Source organism: Pteropus alecto, unplaced genomic scaffold (assembly GCF_000325575.1).
Source record: "Pteropus alecto unplaced genomic scaffold, ASM32557v1 scaffold13, whole genome shotgun sequence".
NCBI lineage: Eukaryota > Metazoa > Chordata > Mammalia > Chiroptera > Pteropodidae > Pteropus > Pteropus alecto.
Window position 1 is genome coordinate 11,374,261 of NW_006434373.1, and position 17,605 is coordinate 11,391,865.

Below are 17,605 nucleotides of genomic sequence, written 5' to 3' on the forward strand. Positions count from 1 at the left end.
AGATGTGTTTTTTTCTCGGCACAGAGGTTTCCAAAGTGGGGTCCCCAGAGCAGCAACATCAACATTGCCTTAGAACTTCTTAGAAAAGCAAATTCTCGGGCCTCGCCCGACCTACCGCATCAGCAGATCTGGGCTATGGCCCGGGAACCTGCGTTTTAACAAGCCTTCCCTGTGGCTCAGTTGTGCGCTCACGTTGGGGCGTCCCTGGCCCAGGTCTCCCGCTGCCACCTTCAGCTGTGCTTCTCTCCCACCCCTAAGGCCCTGGGGCAGAACAGCGGAGTCCTCTGCTGGGGCTCAAGGTGCGCTAACCTCTGCTCTCTGCTGTTCCAGCGCCTGCAAGGGCGGAGCCTGGCCACCACGCCTGCACACCTCCAGCTGTACAGGTAGCTGGGCAGAGCCTGGAAACAAAGTCATAGGAGCAACACCTTAAAAAAAAAGTCTTCCCGCCTGGACTTCTCGCTCGCCAGTCGCAGGAAGCCCTCGGAGCCACCACCATGGGTAGGCTTCCGTGTCCGGGCTGGGGCGGGGTCGCGGCGGAGCAGGGTCTGCGCGGTTGGGGTGTTGCGGAAGGGGCAGAAGGGGCGGAAGGGACGGAAGGGACGGAAGGGACGGAAGGGATTCGGCAGGGCTGAGACCCTGGTCCCGGAGGTTCATGGACTTGCACGCAGATCCGGGAAGGCTGGCACCGCTGGTGGGCGCAAGGGCAGAGACATGTCACCTTGGTGGGAAGTGACTAGGGAGTCAGGTACCCGGGGCTCGCGGGCTCCCGGGAAGTTGTCGGGCGCCGGATCTCTGGTGCCGGGAGGTCTTGACGCTCCCGGGGCGCAGAGGCAGAGGGCTCTGAGGCGCCCAGACTCAGAGGTTACAAGAATGAACGCAGTATCTTCCACCTGCCCACCTGTCGGCAATCCTCGGTCCTCGGGTTCCGACCCTGCGATCTGCGAGTGCGCTCTAAGGTGGACTGGGTGGTGCGTGCCATGGCAGGGCCAGCAAAACCTCCGCCTGCCTGTGGGCGCTTAGCGGCCGCCTTTGCACTTCTCTTGCGGCTGGCTGGAGAGGTGGCCCCAGAGCTCTGGAGGGGCCCAAGAGGAATTGAGCCTGGCCATTTGTGGCCCTTCTTATCATTCTGCCACTGTCCTCAAGCTTCACAGAGGAAAGTGGCTGGTCCTCCTTAGGCATGAAGTGTTAGCAGGACATCTAGGAAAAAACTAAATCCTGCCTGCTTCAGAATAAACTACTCTAGAATAAATGCAGAAGCAGAGAGCAGGTTCTGGAAGAGACCAGAGGTCAGCCCAGCCCTCTTCCCCCTTAAAAATAGAGAAGGTGGGGCAAGTGACTCCTCTTGAGTTGTACCAAGGATGGGCCTGGGCAGGCGCAGTGCGACCACATGATTGAGAGAACCGGGTCTGACTTTGGCTTACCGGCACGGCACGTGCATTCGCAGTTCTTCCACTTGCTACTTCCTCAGCCTTTAGACCAAAATATGAGTGCGGCCTCGGTGGCTGTACTGAGGTGTGTAAGCGCATAACACCTGGTGCGCAGCACTCCAGTTGGCTCGCGTGGTCTCACTGCCCCATGCAGTGTCATGGTTCTGAGGCAGCAGTATTGAGTGCTTCACGGGTGGGACTTCTAGTTGTGGCCAACTTTGCGGCAACAGTGTGTGTGATTCACAGGCTAAAGACTCCTGGGCTGGAGCCCTGGATCCCACCTCAAACACCATTTGCTTGTTATTCATGGCATCTTTTCTGGGAGGTGCTCTGTATTGTTCCAGAAAGAAGCGGCAACAGTGTGTGTGTGATTGACAGGCTAAAGACTCCTGGGCTGGAACCCTGGAGCCCACCTAAAACACCATTTGCTGGTTATTCATGGCATCTTTTCTGGGAGGTGCTCTGTGTTATTTATTTTGGTCTTCAGATGGCAAACACCTGAGTAGCATCTGTGCTGAGTTAGAACTTCCCTAAAATGGTACCAATCAGGGTAGCTGATGAATGATGAATAAACACAACTTTTGAAGCATAGTCCCCCCAAAATGTACCCTTCTCAGTTTCCAAATTGGTCCTTAAGTGGGTTTTTTGTTTTTTGTTTTTTGCACCTGAGATTGGCATAGCGTGCAAATAGCAACAAAAGTTATACGCAGATACTAGTTTTGTTTACTCGTCCTAAATTTTCAATATCTAAGTTTAGTTAGTAAGTTAAACAAATAATTAGAAAATATTTTCAATAAAAAAGTAGCAGTAACTCTCCTCTTAAGAACAAAATCATTGGCACTTAGATTATGTCAAATTGTTTCAGATCCTCTGGTGACTGAAGAGGGGGACACTTGGAAGGGTTGGTGAATGCAGCAGGAGGGAAAGAAATAAGGAAATGTTCTTAGAGAAATGTTTGCTTTGAGCCGATTTCAACTCATGTGTAATTGGAACTGATTTTCACATTAGTTTCTTTTACTTGCCCTGGGAATGGAGGGGCAGAAGTTATGACTGCATAGGAAAGTGAGGGATGTGATGAGAGTCAGAACTGTGTCATTAGGCATTAATTAGACGTAGTAACATAAGTAACAGAAATCTACAAGAATAAACTGGATAAGAAGTTGATTTGGACATAGCAATGCAGAGCTTAACCTGGATGCAGTATCTGGTTAGAATCTTGAACTGCCAACCCTTTGCTTTAGAGAGATGTCAGTGAATTTTTCTTGTAAAGAGCCAGAGAGTCAATATTTTTGGCTCTGGGGACCATACAGTCTCTGTGGCAACTACTCAACTCTGCCTTTGTAGTTCAAAATATGTAAACAAATAAGTGGAGCTGTATTCTAATAAAACTTTGTGGGCACAGACATTTGAATTTTATATAATTTTAACGTCACAAAATAGTCTTTAAAAAAATTTTTTTTTCATCCTTTAAAAATGTAGAAACCATTCTTAGTTTGCAAGCCATATAAAAACAGGTGTGGGCCAGAATTGCCCCTTGAACCATAGTTTGTCAACTCTTGCTTTAAAGTATGGGTGTGCTGATCAGAGTTGGGGTGGAGAGGAGGCCAGTTTCCCAAGGCTGTTTTGTGTAGTTAGGTCTCAGAATGTCCAAGAACCTCTCAAGTGGCTAGAGAGTCACCTCTGAGGCCTTTGTAGGGCTAGGGATGCTTTGACTGAAGACTTTAAATAGTCCATCTCTCTTCTCTCACCCCACCTCACCCCCTTACCCAGAGCTTTGTAGGTATCTATGCTTAAGTTGTTGCTCTCACAAATCACTTTGTTCTTGAAAAACCATAGATACTGCTCTGGTATTGCCACATATTTGACTTTGAAAATTAAGTATAAAGAAGCTTCAAGTTCTATGAAGCACTTTCCTATCTCCCTCTGCCAGGGCCTCCAGGCTGGTTTGAAATTTTTACTCACTTAATGAAGGACACTTTGTTATATTCCTGTCTCCTCGACCCCAACTCTCCTGCTGGCTTTGTATGGGATTCTGATGAGTTTTTCAAGTTGGCCTCCTGCCTGAGCAAAAAATGATGGGCTAGCCTTAAAGATGTCACAAACCTGGCCATTTAAAAGTCCCTCTGTATTCTCTCTTTCTTAAAGCTCCTGGGTAAACCAAAGAACAATGCTGAAGTCCCAGGGAAGCTGGTACTCCTGCTGCAGGCTATAAGTGTACTGCTAGAAGCTAAGGTTGCTCCACACGAAAGGGGCCTCAGGCATCAGATCCTTGGAAGAATCTTCTCCCAGAGAGCAAGAAGAGAGAACTTCTGACCCTGGGTTCTTTCAGGATGACATTACTCTAAGTCAGTGGCTTTCGAACTTTAGCATGCATTGGGATCACCTGAGTGAGGGCTTTTTCTAACATGGTGCCTGGCCCTATCCCTAGAGTCTTTACTTCAGTAGGCTCTAAGGCAGGGCTCAAGGATTAGCATTTACACAAGTTCCCAGGTGATGCTGCTGCTGCTGGTCCCAGGACCATAGTTTGAGAACCATTGCTCTAAATGACAGATTCTTTCTCTTGACCATGTCATGTTCAAATGTTGCTACAGTGCCCCCAGATGAGATCAGGGGTAGAAGATCTAATGCAGTCTGGTCCCTATGTTGTCCACGATGATCAAGTTTTGGGTAAATTTGTATCTAGAATTGAAAAATTAGCTTATAAAGACTAAGAATGTAGGGTAGAAAAAGAAGAGATGAATCGCTTTGTCCAGCTGAGGCTGGCAGGGGGCAGGCCTAAGTCACTTACTTATGCAGGTATTCACTTACCACGTGAGGGCATAAAATAGTCCTGCCTTGAAGAAACTCGTTTTCTCAGGGGCAGGAACACAAGCTCATAAACAACATTTTTCCACACTGAGTTACAGTTGAGGTGAATAAAGTATTATGAGACCAGCAAAAGCAGCAGCTAATAGTGGCTTGTCAAAGTTGGAAGATTTGCCATCTTAATGCTAAATTTTTGCATAGTCTTTCACATCTCTGCAACATGTCCTGAGTGGAATTATTTATTTTTTATATACTTGGATTTTTTTATTAATAATTTTCCTGCTGCCCTTTGAGTTACTAAAGAACAGAGAACAGATTGAGGGATTAGTCAGCTGGCTAGTTGAGCTACCAGGAAAGTTCACTAGTGATGCGGCAGCATCAGTTCTCCAGGATGGAGCTGCTAATGAGGGGAATGAATGGAACCCTGGGTGGGACCACCCAGCCATCCCACCTTGAGATGCAGTTGCATCTTGATTTCATTCCAGCAGGACGGAAAGTGGGTAGGTGTCCCGGGTGAGCTTATAAGGAAATAAAAACAAGGGTGGAATCTGCGGATGGTGAAAGAATGAGAGAAGTATTATCAGCAGATGAAAGAGAACCATTGACTCATAGACTGGTGTTGCAACATAAAGAACCAGGTTATCACTGTTTCATAACTTTGTCCCTTGATGTCAGAGGACAGAAATATATCACCGAGGAAACTGGATGGCAAGGTCATTTCATGGTGTTGATGTGAATGGGGCTACGTCAGACGAGCCAGACCATGCCTCTGCTCGCTGCCGAGACGGGGTGCAAGCACAGCTACCATCCACAGGCGGTACAGAGCTGAAGGACAGTCTCAGCAGTTGGAAAGTACAAAGGGAAGGGATAGGACTTTCAATAGACACTCCTAAAAAAGGAGGAAGATTTAGTTCCTCCAGATTGGAAACCAGCCAAGGCCTCCTACTGGGCTGCCGAAAGGAGACTCTCCCTGGGTTAAGGTTTAGAGTCATGGGTTATTGTGCCGGGCTGTGTGAAACTGTGCGGGGCTGCGTGGAACTGAGCACAGTGCCCAAAGGAAAATTTGGTTTACGGATCAGACTTAAGACTGGAAAACTCGCAAAATGTACTCACATAAGAGGACTCATTGAAAACTCTAAACTAAGCATTTACAACTTCTACAATCTGCCTCAAGTGACAACTGATTTAAAACAACTGAAATGTATTCTCTCACAGTTCTGAAGGTTGGAAGTCCAAAGTCCAGATACTGGCAGGGCCATGCTCTCTCTGAAGCCTCTAGGGGACAATCTGTTTCATGCTTTTCTCTTTGCCTCTGGTGATGCTGCCAGTCCTTGGCATTCCTTGGCTGGTAGACGCATCACTCTAATCTGCCTCCATGATTACATGGCCATTTTCTCCCTGTTTGTCTTCACATCCTCTCCCATCAGGGCGTGTCTGTCCGTTACATGGCTATCTGCTTGTAAGGACACCAGTCTTATTGGATTAAGGACTCACCCTACTCCAGTGTGACCTTATCTTAACTCATTATGTCTGCCATGACCTTATTTCAAATAAGGTCACATTCTGAGATTCTGAGAAGGAAATGAGTTTGGGGGCGGGGACACATTATTCAACCCAGTACACATGGCAATAGAAAATGTACATCACTTAAACATAACTTTAAGTAGAAAATATTCTTAGTGTGTAAAGATGACTGCATTGTGGTCTGTACCTCAGCTCAGGTGCAACGCTTGGTAACTAGTGTCTTCTCCCCAGCAAAGCAGATGGATTTTCTGGTCATATCAATTCAAAAACAACCATTCATTTAATAATAGAATTGGTATGTAGAAAACACCACCTGTGCATAATATTAGGTGAATCAGAAATGCTCAGTGATGTCATAGACTCAAGCAATTTACCTCAAATTAATTCTAAAAATTATGTCCATATCCCACTGATATTGAACTGTGGACCTGTGTGGATAAAGTTTCCAGGCAGCAGTTAGCTATGAATATTTAATTTTTTATAGCTGTTTCTTCTATGCAGGCTCATTTTAAAATACAAGACTAGAAAAAAATAAGTCACCAAACACTTCTATGGAGAGTTGTTAAGTAATCTCTAACAAAATTTAAAATATGTGTAACATTTGTCCAGCACTCCTAGAAATTTCTTATAGTCTCACGATAGGAATGAGGCACATCCAATCTAAATATCACGTAGCAGGGGGAAATGTGCATTCTGTACATAGCTTTGTAGCCTAATTTCACACTGACTGTGATCATAAAGCAAATTTTCTAGTCATGATTTAACACCGAAGAGTAAAAAATCACTGTGTCTAAAATTTAGGGTCTCTAACTTAATTGCCTCCAAAACAAACACCCCAAAGGACCAAGAGACTGGTTCCTTTTAATTGAGTGAAACCTGTGTGTCTTTGGCATTGTTTTCTCCTATGACGGCATATAATATTATCAGGGCTGATGCCGTTATACTTACTAGTGTTGCCTGTTGGGTGTGTACAGTTCACTGTGTTGGGAGGGTGTTGTCCAGGATGCCGATAGCTGCGTCCTTTCATGTTCTGTCCTCTTATTTCCTTTCGGAGTCTGCTCTGAGGATAGGTCTGTCTTCTCTTTAACCTGAGATTACATGTGTTTATTCCCTGTCAGTCATCATAGCATTTAAATGAAGCCTAACTTAAAGTTCAGAATAAAGGGTATCCTTCTAGAATAAAAGAATGTCCAGGTATAGATAAAAGAACTTGGTGAGCACGGGTTGCCTTCCTAACACCATCTGAGTAACTGTTCCCTGCCTTCACCTGTCTCGGGACCTTTCTGTTTTGCGTAACTACCTATGAACTCTGTAGCACCCTTTGGCCCGGCTGCCCTTGCCCTGAAATTGAGGCATACACAGTCTTTGAGTACGTCTGAAGGCAAGTGGATCCTGGGGTCCATAGAGATCATTTCTTTCTGAAGGAGAACAAGAAAGGCAGTCATTGGTGCAGATCTGTAGTCATGGAAACAATGATAAAAGTCACAGGTTATTTATAGAACCATCAGAGGCAGCCAATATGGGCCTCTTATGCCTATGATTTTAGACAATCATGTGTGGAAATTTTTTTAAAGGTAGGAGAATATCTGTAACCTGCAGCAATAGGCGGTGTACTACAAATGCTCTCAGACTGTTACGGGTTGATTGTGTCCCCCTGCCAAATTCACAGGCTGAAGTCCTAACCCCAGTGCCTCAGGATGTGACCTTGTTTGGAAAGAGGGTTGTTGTAGATGTAATTAGTTCAGATGAGGTCATACTGGAGTAGAGTGGGTACCTAATCCAATACGACCAGTGTCCTTAGAAAAAGGGGAAATTTGGACACAGACACACAGGGAGAAGATCGTGTGAAGATGAAAGCAGAGATCCGGGCGATGCTCCTACAAGTTAAAGAATGTCAAAGATGGCCCGTAAAACTACCAGAACTTAGGGAAGGAGCCTGGAATAGATTTTTCCCCACAGCCCTCAGAAGGAATCAGCTCTGCCGACATCTTGATCTTGGATTTCTAGCCTCCAGAACTATGCGTCAATAAATTTTTGTTGTTTTAAGCCACTGCATTTGTAGTACCTTGTTATGGCAGCCGCAGCAAACGAATGCAGTGACCAAGATCTGCCTCTCTCAGTCCTGACCAGTGGACCCCCAAGCTGAGGAAGGTGATGGTTTAAAGAAAGGCGAAAGCATGGCTTTCAGACACACTCAGGACAAGGCGAGGACAAGGCCTGGCAGATAGATGGATAAAGATACAACAGGGCAGTTGATTACTCCCACAGACAGCAAAGGAAGACTAGCCAAAGGTGCCAGCTTCCTGTGGTCCCTGTTCCCACAACAAAAAGGGCCAACACCGAAACAACAGACACTGAGGATGATGGCAACACTCATTGTGAGACTCCCCGTTGCTGAGGAGCCAGTGCCAGACGGTAGCTAAGTAGTTTTATATTCTGTATCTCTCTTATCAGAGGGCTAGACAGAAAACCCCATATTCCATATCAGCTGGGCTCACGCCTTTGTCTGGGCGGATAAGAGCTAGGGGGCAAGTGCTCCAGGGCTGAGCTATCCCCTGCGATGGCACCGTGCCAAAGTAACTTAATGAAACCCATGTTGTCTCATTAGCACCGGTTTCTCCACATTTCTAAAGTAGCTTCATGATATCATCATTTAGTTGATGTTCTTAGCGCTCAAAGGACAGATAACTCATTTGCTTTCAGCAGTGCTGCAGGTAAGACGACCAGTGGCTTGATTAAAGTGGCATTCTGAAGATCACATACCAAGGCGTTCTATATTTATGTAGCTATTTGTTAACATGTCAAAGGAAAAATAAGTGCTCTCTTAGTGCAAAAAAAGGTGGTTGTGGAAAAGACACTATTTCTATTTTTAAAAAAATCAATGGATGGACAGCCCATGTTTGCAGGCTGCACCCTGCATGAAGGCCCCAGCTAGAGGGCCTCTAGGGGCTGGAATGCAGCCCATGCGCCATTGCTGAACAATGCATCCACCCAGGGACACCTTTTTTATAGGAGCCAAGCCACTATCTACTCATCAAACCATGCCTCCTAAGGCAGCATCCAGCCTGAAAGATCATAATTTTCTAATGCACAAAAAGTGCCATATGGACCAGCAGGGACTCTGAGGATGGGAAATATGGCAAAACAAGTCAGGCAAGAAACCACCTCAAAAAAAGCCACTCCAGAAACAAGGGCCTTGGGTTACAGGCACAGAATTTGTTCTAAGGCTAACCTGACTACTGTTACGGAATCCCTGATTTAAAGAAAGAAAAGCACGTTTCACTTCTTGATCAAAGTTGATCCTTTAGGGGGAAAAACTCAAGGCAAGTGTGCAACACAAGACACTCAGCATCCTTCCCCTTCCCCCATGCCTCCCGTCGCATTGCTTCAGATCAACCGCATTTATGCCTGGTACAGATCCTGCTAGGCTCTTTTTGAAGTGGCACACACTACTTTTCTCAAAAAAAGAAAAATGACATGTGAGACTCTGTAACAGTTCTCAAAAGTCAGAAAAATTCGCTCTGTCAGGGAAGTTGTAAAGAGGCTAAAGAGACCTAAGATGGGAAGAGAGTATTTGGGGGGCCGAGGGGTGGTGAGGCACTAACTGCCCGGATGGTACGGGAAGCTATGAAAAGCCTGGCATGGAGAGAGAAGTCCTGTGCCCGCATTCCACATTGGGTGGAGGAGGATGGAAGTCAGATCCCCAAGGGCTTTGAATGCTATGCTGAGCAGCAGGTCTGACCTCACAGGTAGCAGAGAGCCAGCAAGGTTTGAGAGCAGCCTTGAAATGCTACATGTAGGGAAGCTCAGGTTGGTAGGGTGGACAGGGGACAGGGAAGGTAAGACAAAGTGTCTGCTTGTCACGGTCGTCCTGATGAAGGGCGGATAAAGCTCAGGGAGTAGGAAAGAGAAGCAGAGGCCAGAATTAAATCAAAAGATCTGATCACCTGGATGGCAGCCACCACCTAGCATGCGCACCTTCGTGCCAGGCCCTTTCCTTTATGCTACCTATCATCACTCTGGAGCAGTGAGTCACTCTCAAACTTAGCACATCAGCATCACTGGGAGGGCTGATAATATGCAGACCTCAGAGTTTCTGATTCCGTTGGTCTAGGATAGATCTGAGAGTGCATTTCTAATGAGTGCTGCTGCTGGTCCAGGGACCACACTTGAAAACCACTGCCCTGGAGAATTAAAAATGATCCTTAAATTCCTATAGCTCCCCAGGCGTCACACACTGTAGTGCTACCCATTAGAAAAGCACCTTGATTGAAAGTCAGTGCTTGCCACTGTGGCTTGTAAAAGTCAGAAGACTGACTTTTATCTGTCTTAGTCTCCATGGCCTAAGTTCCCCAGGTGACATCGTAAGGACCTTAGGCTTTCTGTCAGTGTGAGCAGCCCTGGAGGGGACTGCCTCTATTTTTCAGAGCAACCTTCTCAACCCTGCCAGGGGTCCTCACAGCAAATTCTTGTTCATATTTTCATTTCAAGTCAGTCCATTGCAAACATCCATTCATACTATCCAGCTGTCTTCATGAGAGGCAGTGAATAACAAACCTCATTTTATTGATACGGATTTGATCTTACAACTTGCAAAGAAGATGTTAGCCTCTCTAGATGGAGAAATGGAGGTCCAATGGTTAAGTGCATTGAACAAAGCCACATGGCTAGGAAGAATGTCTTCAAGCTGTGGTTCAACTTCCTAATTCCAAAGTTCCATGTCCTCCCCACTACAAGAGAGGAGTTCTCACATTAACTTAGAAACCACTTTAGCTAAGAGTGAGGCTAAGTGTGTTCTAGCAGAGATCATTGCATTCCCTGGGGTCTCACATGACCTACCTTGTGAGGCACAGCCACGGCCTATAAGAACCATGATCAACTTAACACGTTTTAACCCTGGTTTACAAAACCCTTTTCAGACCACCTCTTGCCTTTTAGCAACCCCAGAAAGCAGCTTCTCCGTGTTAGAGACAGATAGTGAAGAGACAGATAGTGAAGAGTTAGTGGCTTAAAGAAGGTAACAGAGCAAATACAGATTCTGCCAAATCGCATCAAAAAGGCAGGTGCCAAGTACAGATTTCTAAGCCCCCAGGTAGAAAATGTAGCTTAAGAAAAAATATAAAAAGGGTATTTTGCTGTCAAATAAAATTTGCTGGCAAGTTTGAGTCTTAGTTCTATATAAATAGTGATAAAAACCTATGTTTACAGAGCTCAGGGCAAACTCATGCGTTATTTCCTATTGCTGCTATAACAAATTACCACAAACTTAGTGGCTTAAAATGTCACAGATTTATTATCTTACAGTTCCAGAGGTCAGAAATACGAAATGGGTCTCATCGGGCTAAAATCAAGGTGTCAGCAGGCCTGTGTTTCTTCTGGAGGCTCTAGGAAAAAATCCATTTCCTTTTTAGCTTCTAGAGGCCGCCACTTTCCTTAGCTTATGGCGGCCTTCCAGCAGTTGCCATCATTCCAACCTCTGCTTCCTCCTTTGTGTCTCCTCCTTTGACTCTGAGATACACTGGGCCCCTCCCCCCAGGTAATCCAGGTTGAGCATTCCATCTCCAGGTCTTTAACTGGATGAATCACACGCACAAAGTCCCTTTGCCATGAAAGATAACATAGCCACAAGGCTCAGGGATTAGGACATGGACATCTTTGGGGGACCACTGTTCTGCCTACCACACTATACAACTTCAGAAATATCGTCTCAAATACATCATGCAGCACTTAAATTATTCACTCATTTTCACTCTTGGTGATGATAGGGAGGAAATTTTTTCTCTGCCTGAAGGTGAGAGCTCCTCGGACTTCAGCAAAATGCCTTATTCCTCCCCTTCCTAAGTCCAAGTCCTAGAAATGCACACTGTCCACCCATCATGCTGCTGAGGAAGTTCTTAATTTACAGGTAAAGAAACATTAGCATTTCCCTCCCTAAATGGTTCAAAATATGGGATGCCCTTTGTTAGATAGTCAGGAATATCCACCTTATTAATGGAGAGATTTCATGAAGTTATTGGGAAATAGTAGAGTCTTGTTTTTTCCCACTGTCCCCCAAAGTCAGTAATCATAGAAATGCGTAATGTACATTTATTAAATTTTCTAGCCAAAAGTAAGACAAAAGCACTGTAGGCTTAGAATAACAATAAAAGCAGCAATGATTAGTGATTACTTTGTGCTTGTTACTAACCAAAGGAACTTCATGGCAAGCTTGATTCTAAGCTCTTTTACTCTGGTTAGTAGTTAAATCCAAGTGATCCACGAATGATGCCAGAAACATCAGACCACTCCGATATTCTGATTAGATGACCAAGCACCAAGGACAGACAGAAATGTATCAAAGTAAACAGACTTTTGTGACAGTTGAAATTTTAGTTCATACTTAAGGCGCAATGTAAACACCATTTCTGTACTCGAGCTTTCTAAGATAGCAATCCTGTTGACTCAGGTGTATTGAGATAAGAAATGCTGACTGCAACATTATATCCAGCAAATAGCTCTGAATCTTGTAGACGAAGCTTAGCAACCTCTGCCCTGCAATGATAAAAGTAGTTCCTTGGAATGCACACCTGTCAGAAAGTAAAAAGCTTCCCGAATGATGACTGGATACTAAACCTCAGATTTTCTCTTGAATGAGCTTAGGAATGTCATTTTCCATAATGTCGTTCTCGGTGTGAGTGTTGTTGTAACAAGACCTAAGTTTTCTGAGTGTTTTGGTATCTTTTCTATTACCCTATTTATGTTTGAAGTAAAAACAAAGCCTTTGCCATTAATATTTAGCAAATAATTGGTGCTAAATGATATTTAGCGAAAAATGATAGGTGCTACCCTGACCAAGAGAAGTTTTTCCCTGCAAACCAAAATTCTGAGAAACAGACTAACGATATGTTCTCAGTGAAGCTCCAAGCTATCTCTGTCGAGTTTGTGTGTTCACAACGCCCTCCTGCTTTTCTGTAGAAGGCCCATTGCAGAGACCAGTCTGTTCCCTTGGGTGGGTGTCACCCCTGCTTTATCTGGTGTTTGGGAGAAAATTATAAGACCATGTTATCTGAAGTCTAAGTAGGCGGAGCATCATAAGGTCCTGCAGTGTCCTCAAGAAGATGGAGAACCACTCCAGTGAAAAGGGTCTCTGAAGACGGCCAACAGGCTTTACAAAAGCACGTGTCCTTTTGTTTTCCTGAAGTGGGTGGTACTCTCCCCAGTCTAGTGATGAAACCTGGCTTGTGGGCTGTATCAGTCATGGCCTCATCAGAAAATAAATGGCATGCTCAGAATAGGAGCATTTATTTACAAAAAGGCTAATTAGAAAAGGGTGAGAGATTGGGAACCATAAATAATAGAATGGGGAGGTCGTGGCCTCACCGTTAAACCACCTGTAAAAAGTGGCACAAAACAGTGACCAAAGCCTGGAAGGGGAGAGTCAACGTGGAAAGTGCCAACTTCAGAGGAGCACTGTCTGTCGCTTAAGGACACAGCAGTGTAAGGGGACCTTTAGTGAAGGAGCCAGGAAAAGGAATGCCCTGACCAGGGCTTTGCATTGGTCCAAACATGTGGGGAACTGGGAAGACACAGAGAAACTGATGAAACCTGTGCAGGTCAAACTAATGGGGAGAAGAGGTTGGTGAGCTTGGAGGGGCAAATGAAACTATCGAGTGGCAGAGCCAGTAACTGAACATGGAACTCGATCACTGATATGACTGGTCCTTTGGAATATATATTCACTCAATAAGCATTTAATTTCTACTCTGCAAAAAGCACTGTGTGTCCCTACTCACTGCTTTTCCACGTCTTTTTTGGTCCCTCTCACTCCCTGCCTCTGAGAGGAGACCACACTCTGTCTGTGGAGTGTTACCCCTTTTCTAATAAACTTTCCCTTTGACTCTAAAAAAAAAAAAAAAAAGCACCATGTGAGGTGCTGAGGATTCTGAGGCAGTAGCATCTCCCACTGAATGATGCATCAATCCCTGGGCTTGAGCTTCTCACAAGGAACTCTTACGGCAATCCTACACAGTGGGTGGTGTTATCTCTTGGTAGAAGGGATGTCTGAAGGGAAGATGGGCTTGCCCAGGGTCACAGCTGGAAAGTAACAAGGCTGAAATTTGATCACATGTCTGACCCCATGCCGACATTCTTCAGGTGTCATCCTCCAAAGCAGCCCTTTCCCACAAGGAAATTTAACTGGGGAGAAAACCGGTCTTTTAGTGTTGCAGAATTTCCTTCCAAAACTTTTATAGGCAGGTAGAGTTGAGAAATGGACCTTCGTGAGACCAGGACCATTCACTTCCCACGTTAGAACAACGATTGAAATAGCATCTCTGTTCTCAAGTGGGCAAGAGTGAGACCATCTGGTGTGAGATGAGGTTTGGGGGCCACACCAAGCATGCCCGCAGCACAGCGTGACCAGGATCAAGAAGCACCCCATGATGGGAGCAGCAGTGGGGGGCAGGTGGAGGGGGAGCTGCAAGACCATGTGAGTCTGGACCGAGAACATGGTTCCTCAGGCAGAGTTGCAGTTTTGTTGTGGGATGGGGCCCTAGACTTGCACATAATAAAAATACAAGGTGGCAAATCTGAGAGGAAGGGCCCCAAATGGGGACCTGTGAAAGTGCCAGGTGGGGAGCCGTGCTAGAGACTTCAGAGTGCTGTCCAGCTTCTGTATTTGGTGCCTGCTCTGGACTGAACTAGAAGTCCCCTCTCGGACTTGGGGCCAAGGAATCAATCAAGCAACTCAACATAACAACCTGCCTGAGGTTCTCAAGGTGTGGTCCCTGAAGCAGCAGCATCGACATCACCTTAGAATTTGTTAGAAATGCAAACCGAAGAGGCGCCCCCCAGACCTGCAGAGTCAGCATCTCTGGGCATGGGGTCCAGCAACCTGTTCTCACAAGCCCTCCGGGTGATGCCGAGGCACACTCCAATTTGAGAACCACTGCTGTGGGGTCACTAATTTGTAATTGAGGCGGAGGGTGTTCAGGGGGCCCTGACAACAAAGAACTCTAAGCCGTGTTTAGTGTGGTCTGGGGAAGGGGAGGGAGATCATTCCCCATGGAAAGGAGCCTAGTGAGTGACTGATACTGGTGAGTGCTGGGCCATGTGTTGGTGTAGGAAGCAGCATGAGGAAGTGTTAAGACTTAAGGCAAGACTATGGGTCAGTTCTTGTTGAAATTCAGGGGAGATAGCGGAGCAGAGGCTGGGCAGTAGGGATGAAGAGCCCTAAGATTTAGAAGGTAGTCAATGGCTCTTGGTTTATATCAACTCACTTGGATTCTCACCCTTTTTCTTCTTGTTCTTCTAATTCATTCTGGCGACAGACCTTGCTGTGTGGTAGGTATTAGGGGTGCAGAGTTGGACAGTACATGGTTCTTCCACGAAAGTGGGGCAAGTATATAAACTTTTATTGCACTGTGGTAACGGGTCAGAGAAGGTTTTGTGAAGGGAAGGAGCCCATTAAAAGGAGCATTCCTGGCGAAGGATTTACTGTCTTGTGCATTAAGGACTTTGGGTGGGCGCACTGTATGTTCAGTGAATAAATATTTGCGTGTCATGGGAGCCCCTCTCTGCATGGGGAAGCTGCTGGAAGGAGGGCGGGCCCAGGTAACAGGAATGGTGGTTGAATCCTTGTGATGTGTTAGGTACTCTTTAGCATTTTATATTTCCATTATTTAATCCTCCCTAAATCTGCTGATTTTGTGAGATCGTGAAGAACATGCTAAAAGTTTATATTTTATCCTGTGGGCAATGAGCAGCCTTTGAAGTGTTTTAAGGAGGAGATGGTTTTGGCACCAGTCTCTGAGCCTCTGGTTCACAATTCTGACCACACATGAGAAGTGCCTGAAGCTAATTAAAAGAAAATGCAGCAGCCAGGCCCCATTCTGGATCAGAGGCACTGCCTCAGTCTGGGATCCGGGAGAGGGCTGGAGCTGTCTGGGCAATACATATGACAGCCAGGAATAATCAGAGGGTTTGAGTTCAGACACAGCAAAGAATATTCTAATTACTTGACTTTAATAGTGGCATTTTGTTTTTCTTTCAGGAATGTCCAAATCACCGGTAAGTCTTCATTTTTCTCTCCGCATAGCTTCATCTTACAAACTTGGCAGTCCGTTTTGCCCCAGTCAGTCGTGCTTCATTCACATAGCAAATGTGTATCATGCATCCAACATGAATGAGGGGACAATCCTGAGGTTCTATGTGACATTCCTTCTCTTTAGGAAATGCTATGTAGAGTCCTTCTCAGACTAACAATAAAACTAGGTGCTTTATTTTATTGTCGTCTCTATGTGGAGTGGAAGGGAATAAATTTGTTTTAATTCTGTGTTTCACCTCTGGATAGTCACTGACAAGTTTCTAAATAGGCATGGGCTACTTTTCATACCGTTAGCACTGATTTGTGAATATGGACCAGGGAGGAGCACATTTTAACCCTAAACTGTTTCTTCTTGTCAGAGTTGCTTCGGTTATCCCCTGAGCATCTTCTTCATCGTGGTCAATGAATTCTGTGAAAGATTTTCCTACTATGGAATGAGAGGTAACTATTTTTGACACCCCGCCCCTTTGCGTAAAGAGCGTGATTTACCGCAGCCACTCCTAACTGTGTTTTTCTTGCCCTCCCCGTTCCCTCTTTGAAAAGCACTCCTGATTCTGTACTTCACACAGTTCATTGGATGGGACGACAATCTGTCTACCGCCATCTACCACACGTTTGTTGCTCTGTGCTACCTGACGCCAGTTCTTGGTGCTATCATTGCCGACTCCTGGCTGGGAAAGTTCATGTGAGTAGTCGCAACTTTCTTGTTCGCAAGGAAGCCAAAAAATAATTATTAGTTTTGTGATTTGGGATGGTGTGCTCTGGGAACAAAGAATCAAAAACATAAAACTCTTAGGAGAGCATGCTAGACCCTGTTTCTGCTCATCATCCTATCCCCAGAGCCTGGCACAGTGCCTGGCATTTAGCAGTGAATGCAAGCAGCATTAGTAGGGTTTTTTCCCCTCCTCCAAAGAGTGATAACTCCTTTGTCTCATCTTGAAATAGTAGTGGGGATACTGTCTATTATGAATGATGTTAGGGCTGGGAGTCAAGGAAACTCCCTAATTTATGTCCCAGCTGCTGAAAGGCTCACACCACTGGATGATCAGAGAGGACGTGTGGCACTCAGGAAGAGGTCTACCAGTGCACCCAGTAAGGGAGCTAACAGGAAGTTCCTAGGACTTAGTGAGCAAGGAAGTGGAGGCTCTTCCAAGCCAAAGGTATGATATAGGCAAAAGCAGGAAAATTCACTCTCTAAAAATGATTCAAGACAGTACAAAAATAACCAGTGGTCCACTTCCGGCCAAGTGTTACCAGGCACAAGATAAGTATCTGTCATTTCTTAAAGATATAAGTACAGATTTCAGTAATTAGGTAAAATAGGACATTGAGTCTTTCAGTTCAAGGATAAAACTGATCTTTGTCCTTCCCCTGGCTCCTCCAGCCAAAACTTTGCACTTGCATTCTGGGTCACAGATTCTTCGGCAGGTTGTCTTTCTAAGAGTTACCAGTTTTACTCAAATTTGAGAAACAAATATATTCATGACTGGGCTCTTGAAAGTTTGAAGCAGGGGGCCTTTTTGCGGTGGATTGTACAATTAATTTGGATTTTCTTCACCTCTTTAAACACAGGACAATTGTGTCACTATCCATTGTCTACACGATTGGACAGGTAGTCACTGCAATAAGCTCCATTAATGACCTATCAGACTTCAACCACGACGGAACCCCTGACAGAATTTCTGTACATGTGTAAGTTGATGTTAACTTCTGCCCTACCTCCATCTCCCCACTGGTTGCTTGTTTGGTGCTCTAACTTTTATTC

General features: G+C 45.4%; 1 protein-coding gene across 1 annotated transcript in view; it reads left to right on the top strand.

Moving 5' to 3' along the window:
• The first annotated feature begins 341 nt into the window (after positions 1-341).
• The window catches only part of SLC15A1 (solute carrier family 15 member 1), a 43,598-nt gene continuing 26,334 nt past the window's right edge, over positions 342-17,605 (top strand). The window contains exons 1-5 of the mRNA XM_015587341.2: positions 342-498; positions 15,787-15,803; positions 16,200-16,281; positions 16,384-16,525; positions 17,413-17,532. Coding sequence (XP_015442827.1) covers positions 495-498; positions 15,787-15,803; positions 16,200-16,281; positions 16,384-16,525; positions 17,413-17,532 — 365 coding nt within the window. The 5' untranslated portion in view covers positions 342-494. The remainder of the gene's footprint in view (positions 499-15,786; positions 15,804-16,199; positions 16,282-16,383; positions 16,526-17,412; positions 17,533-17,605) is intronic.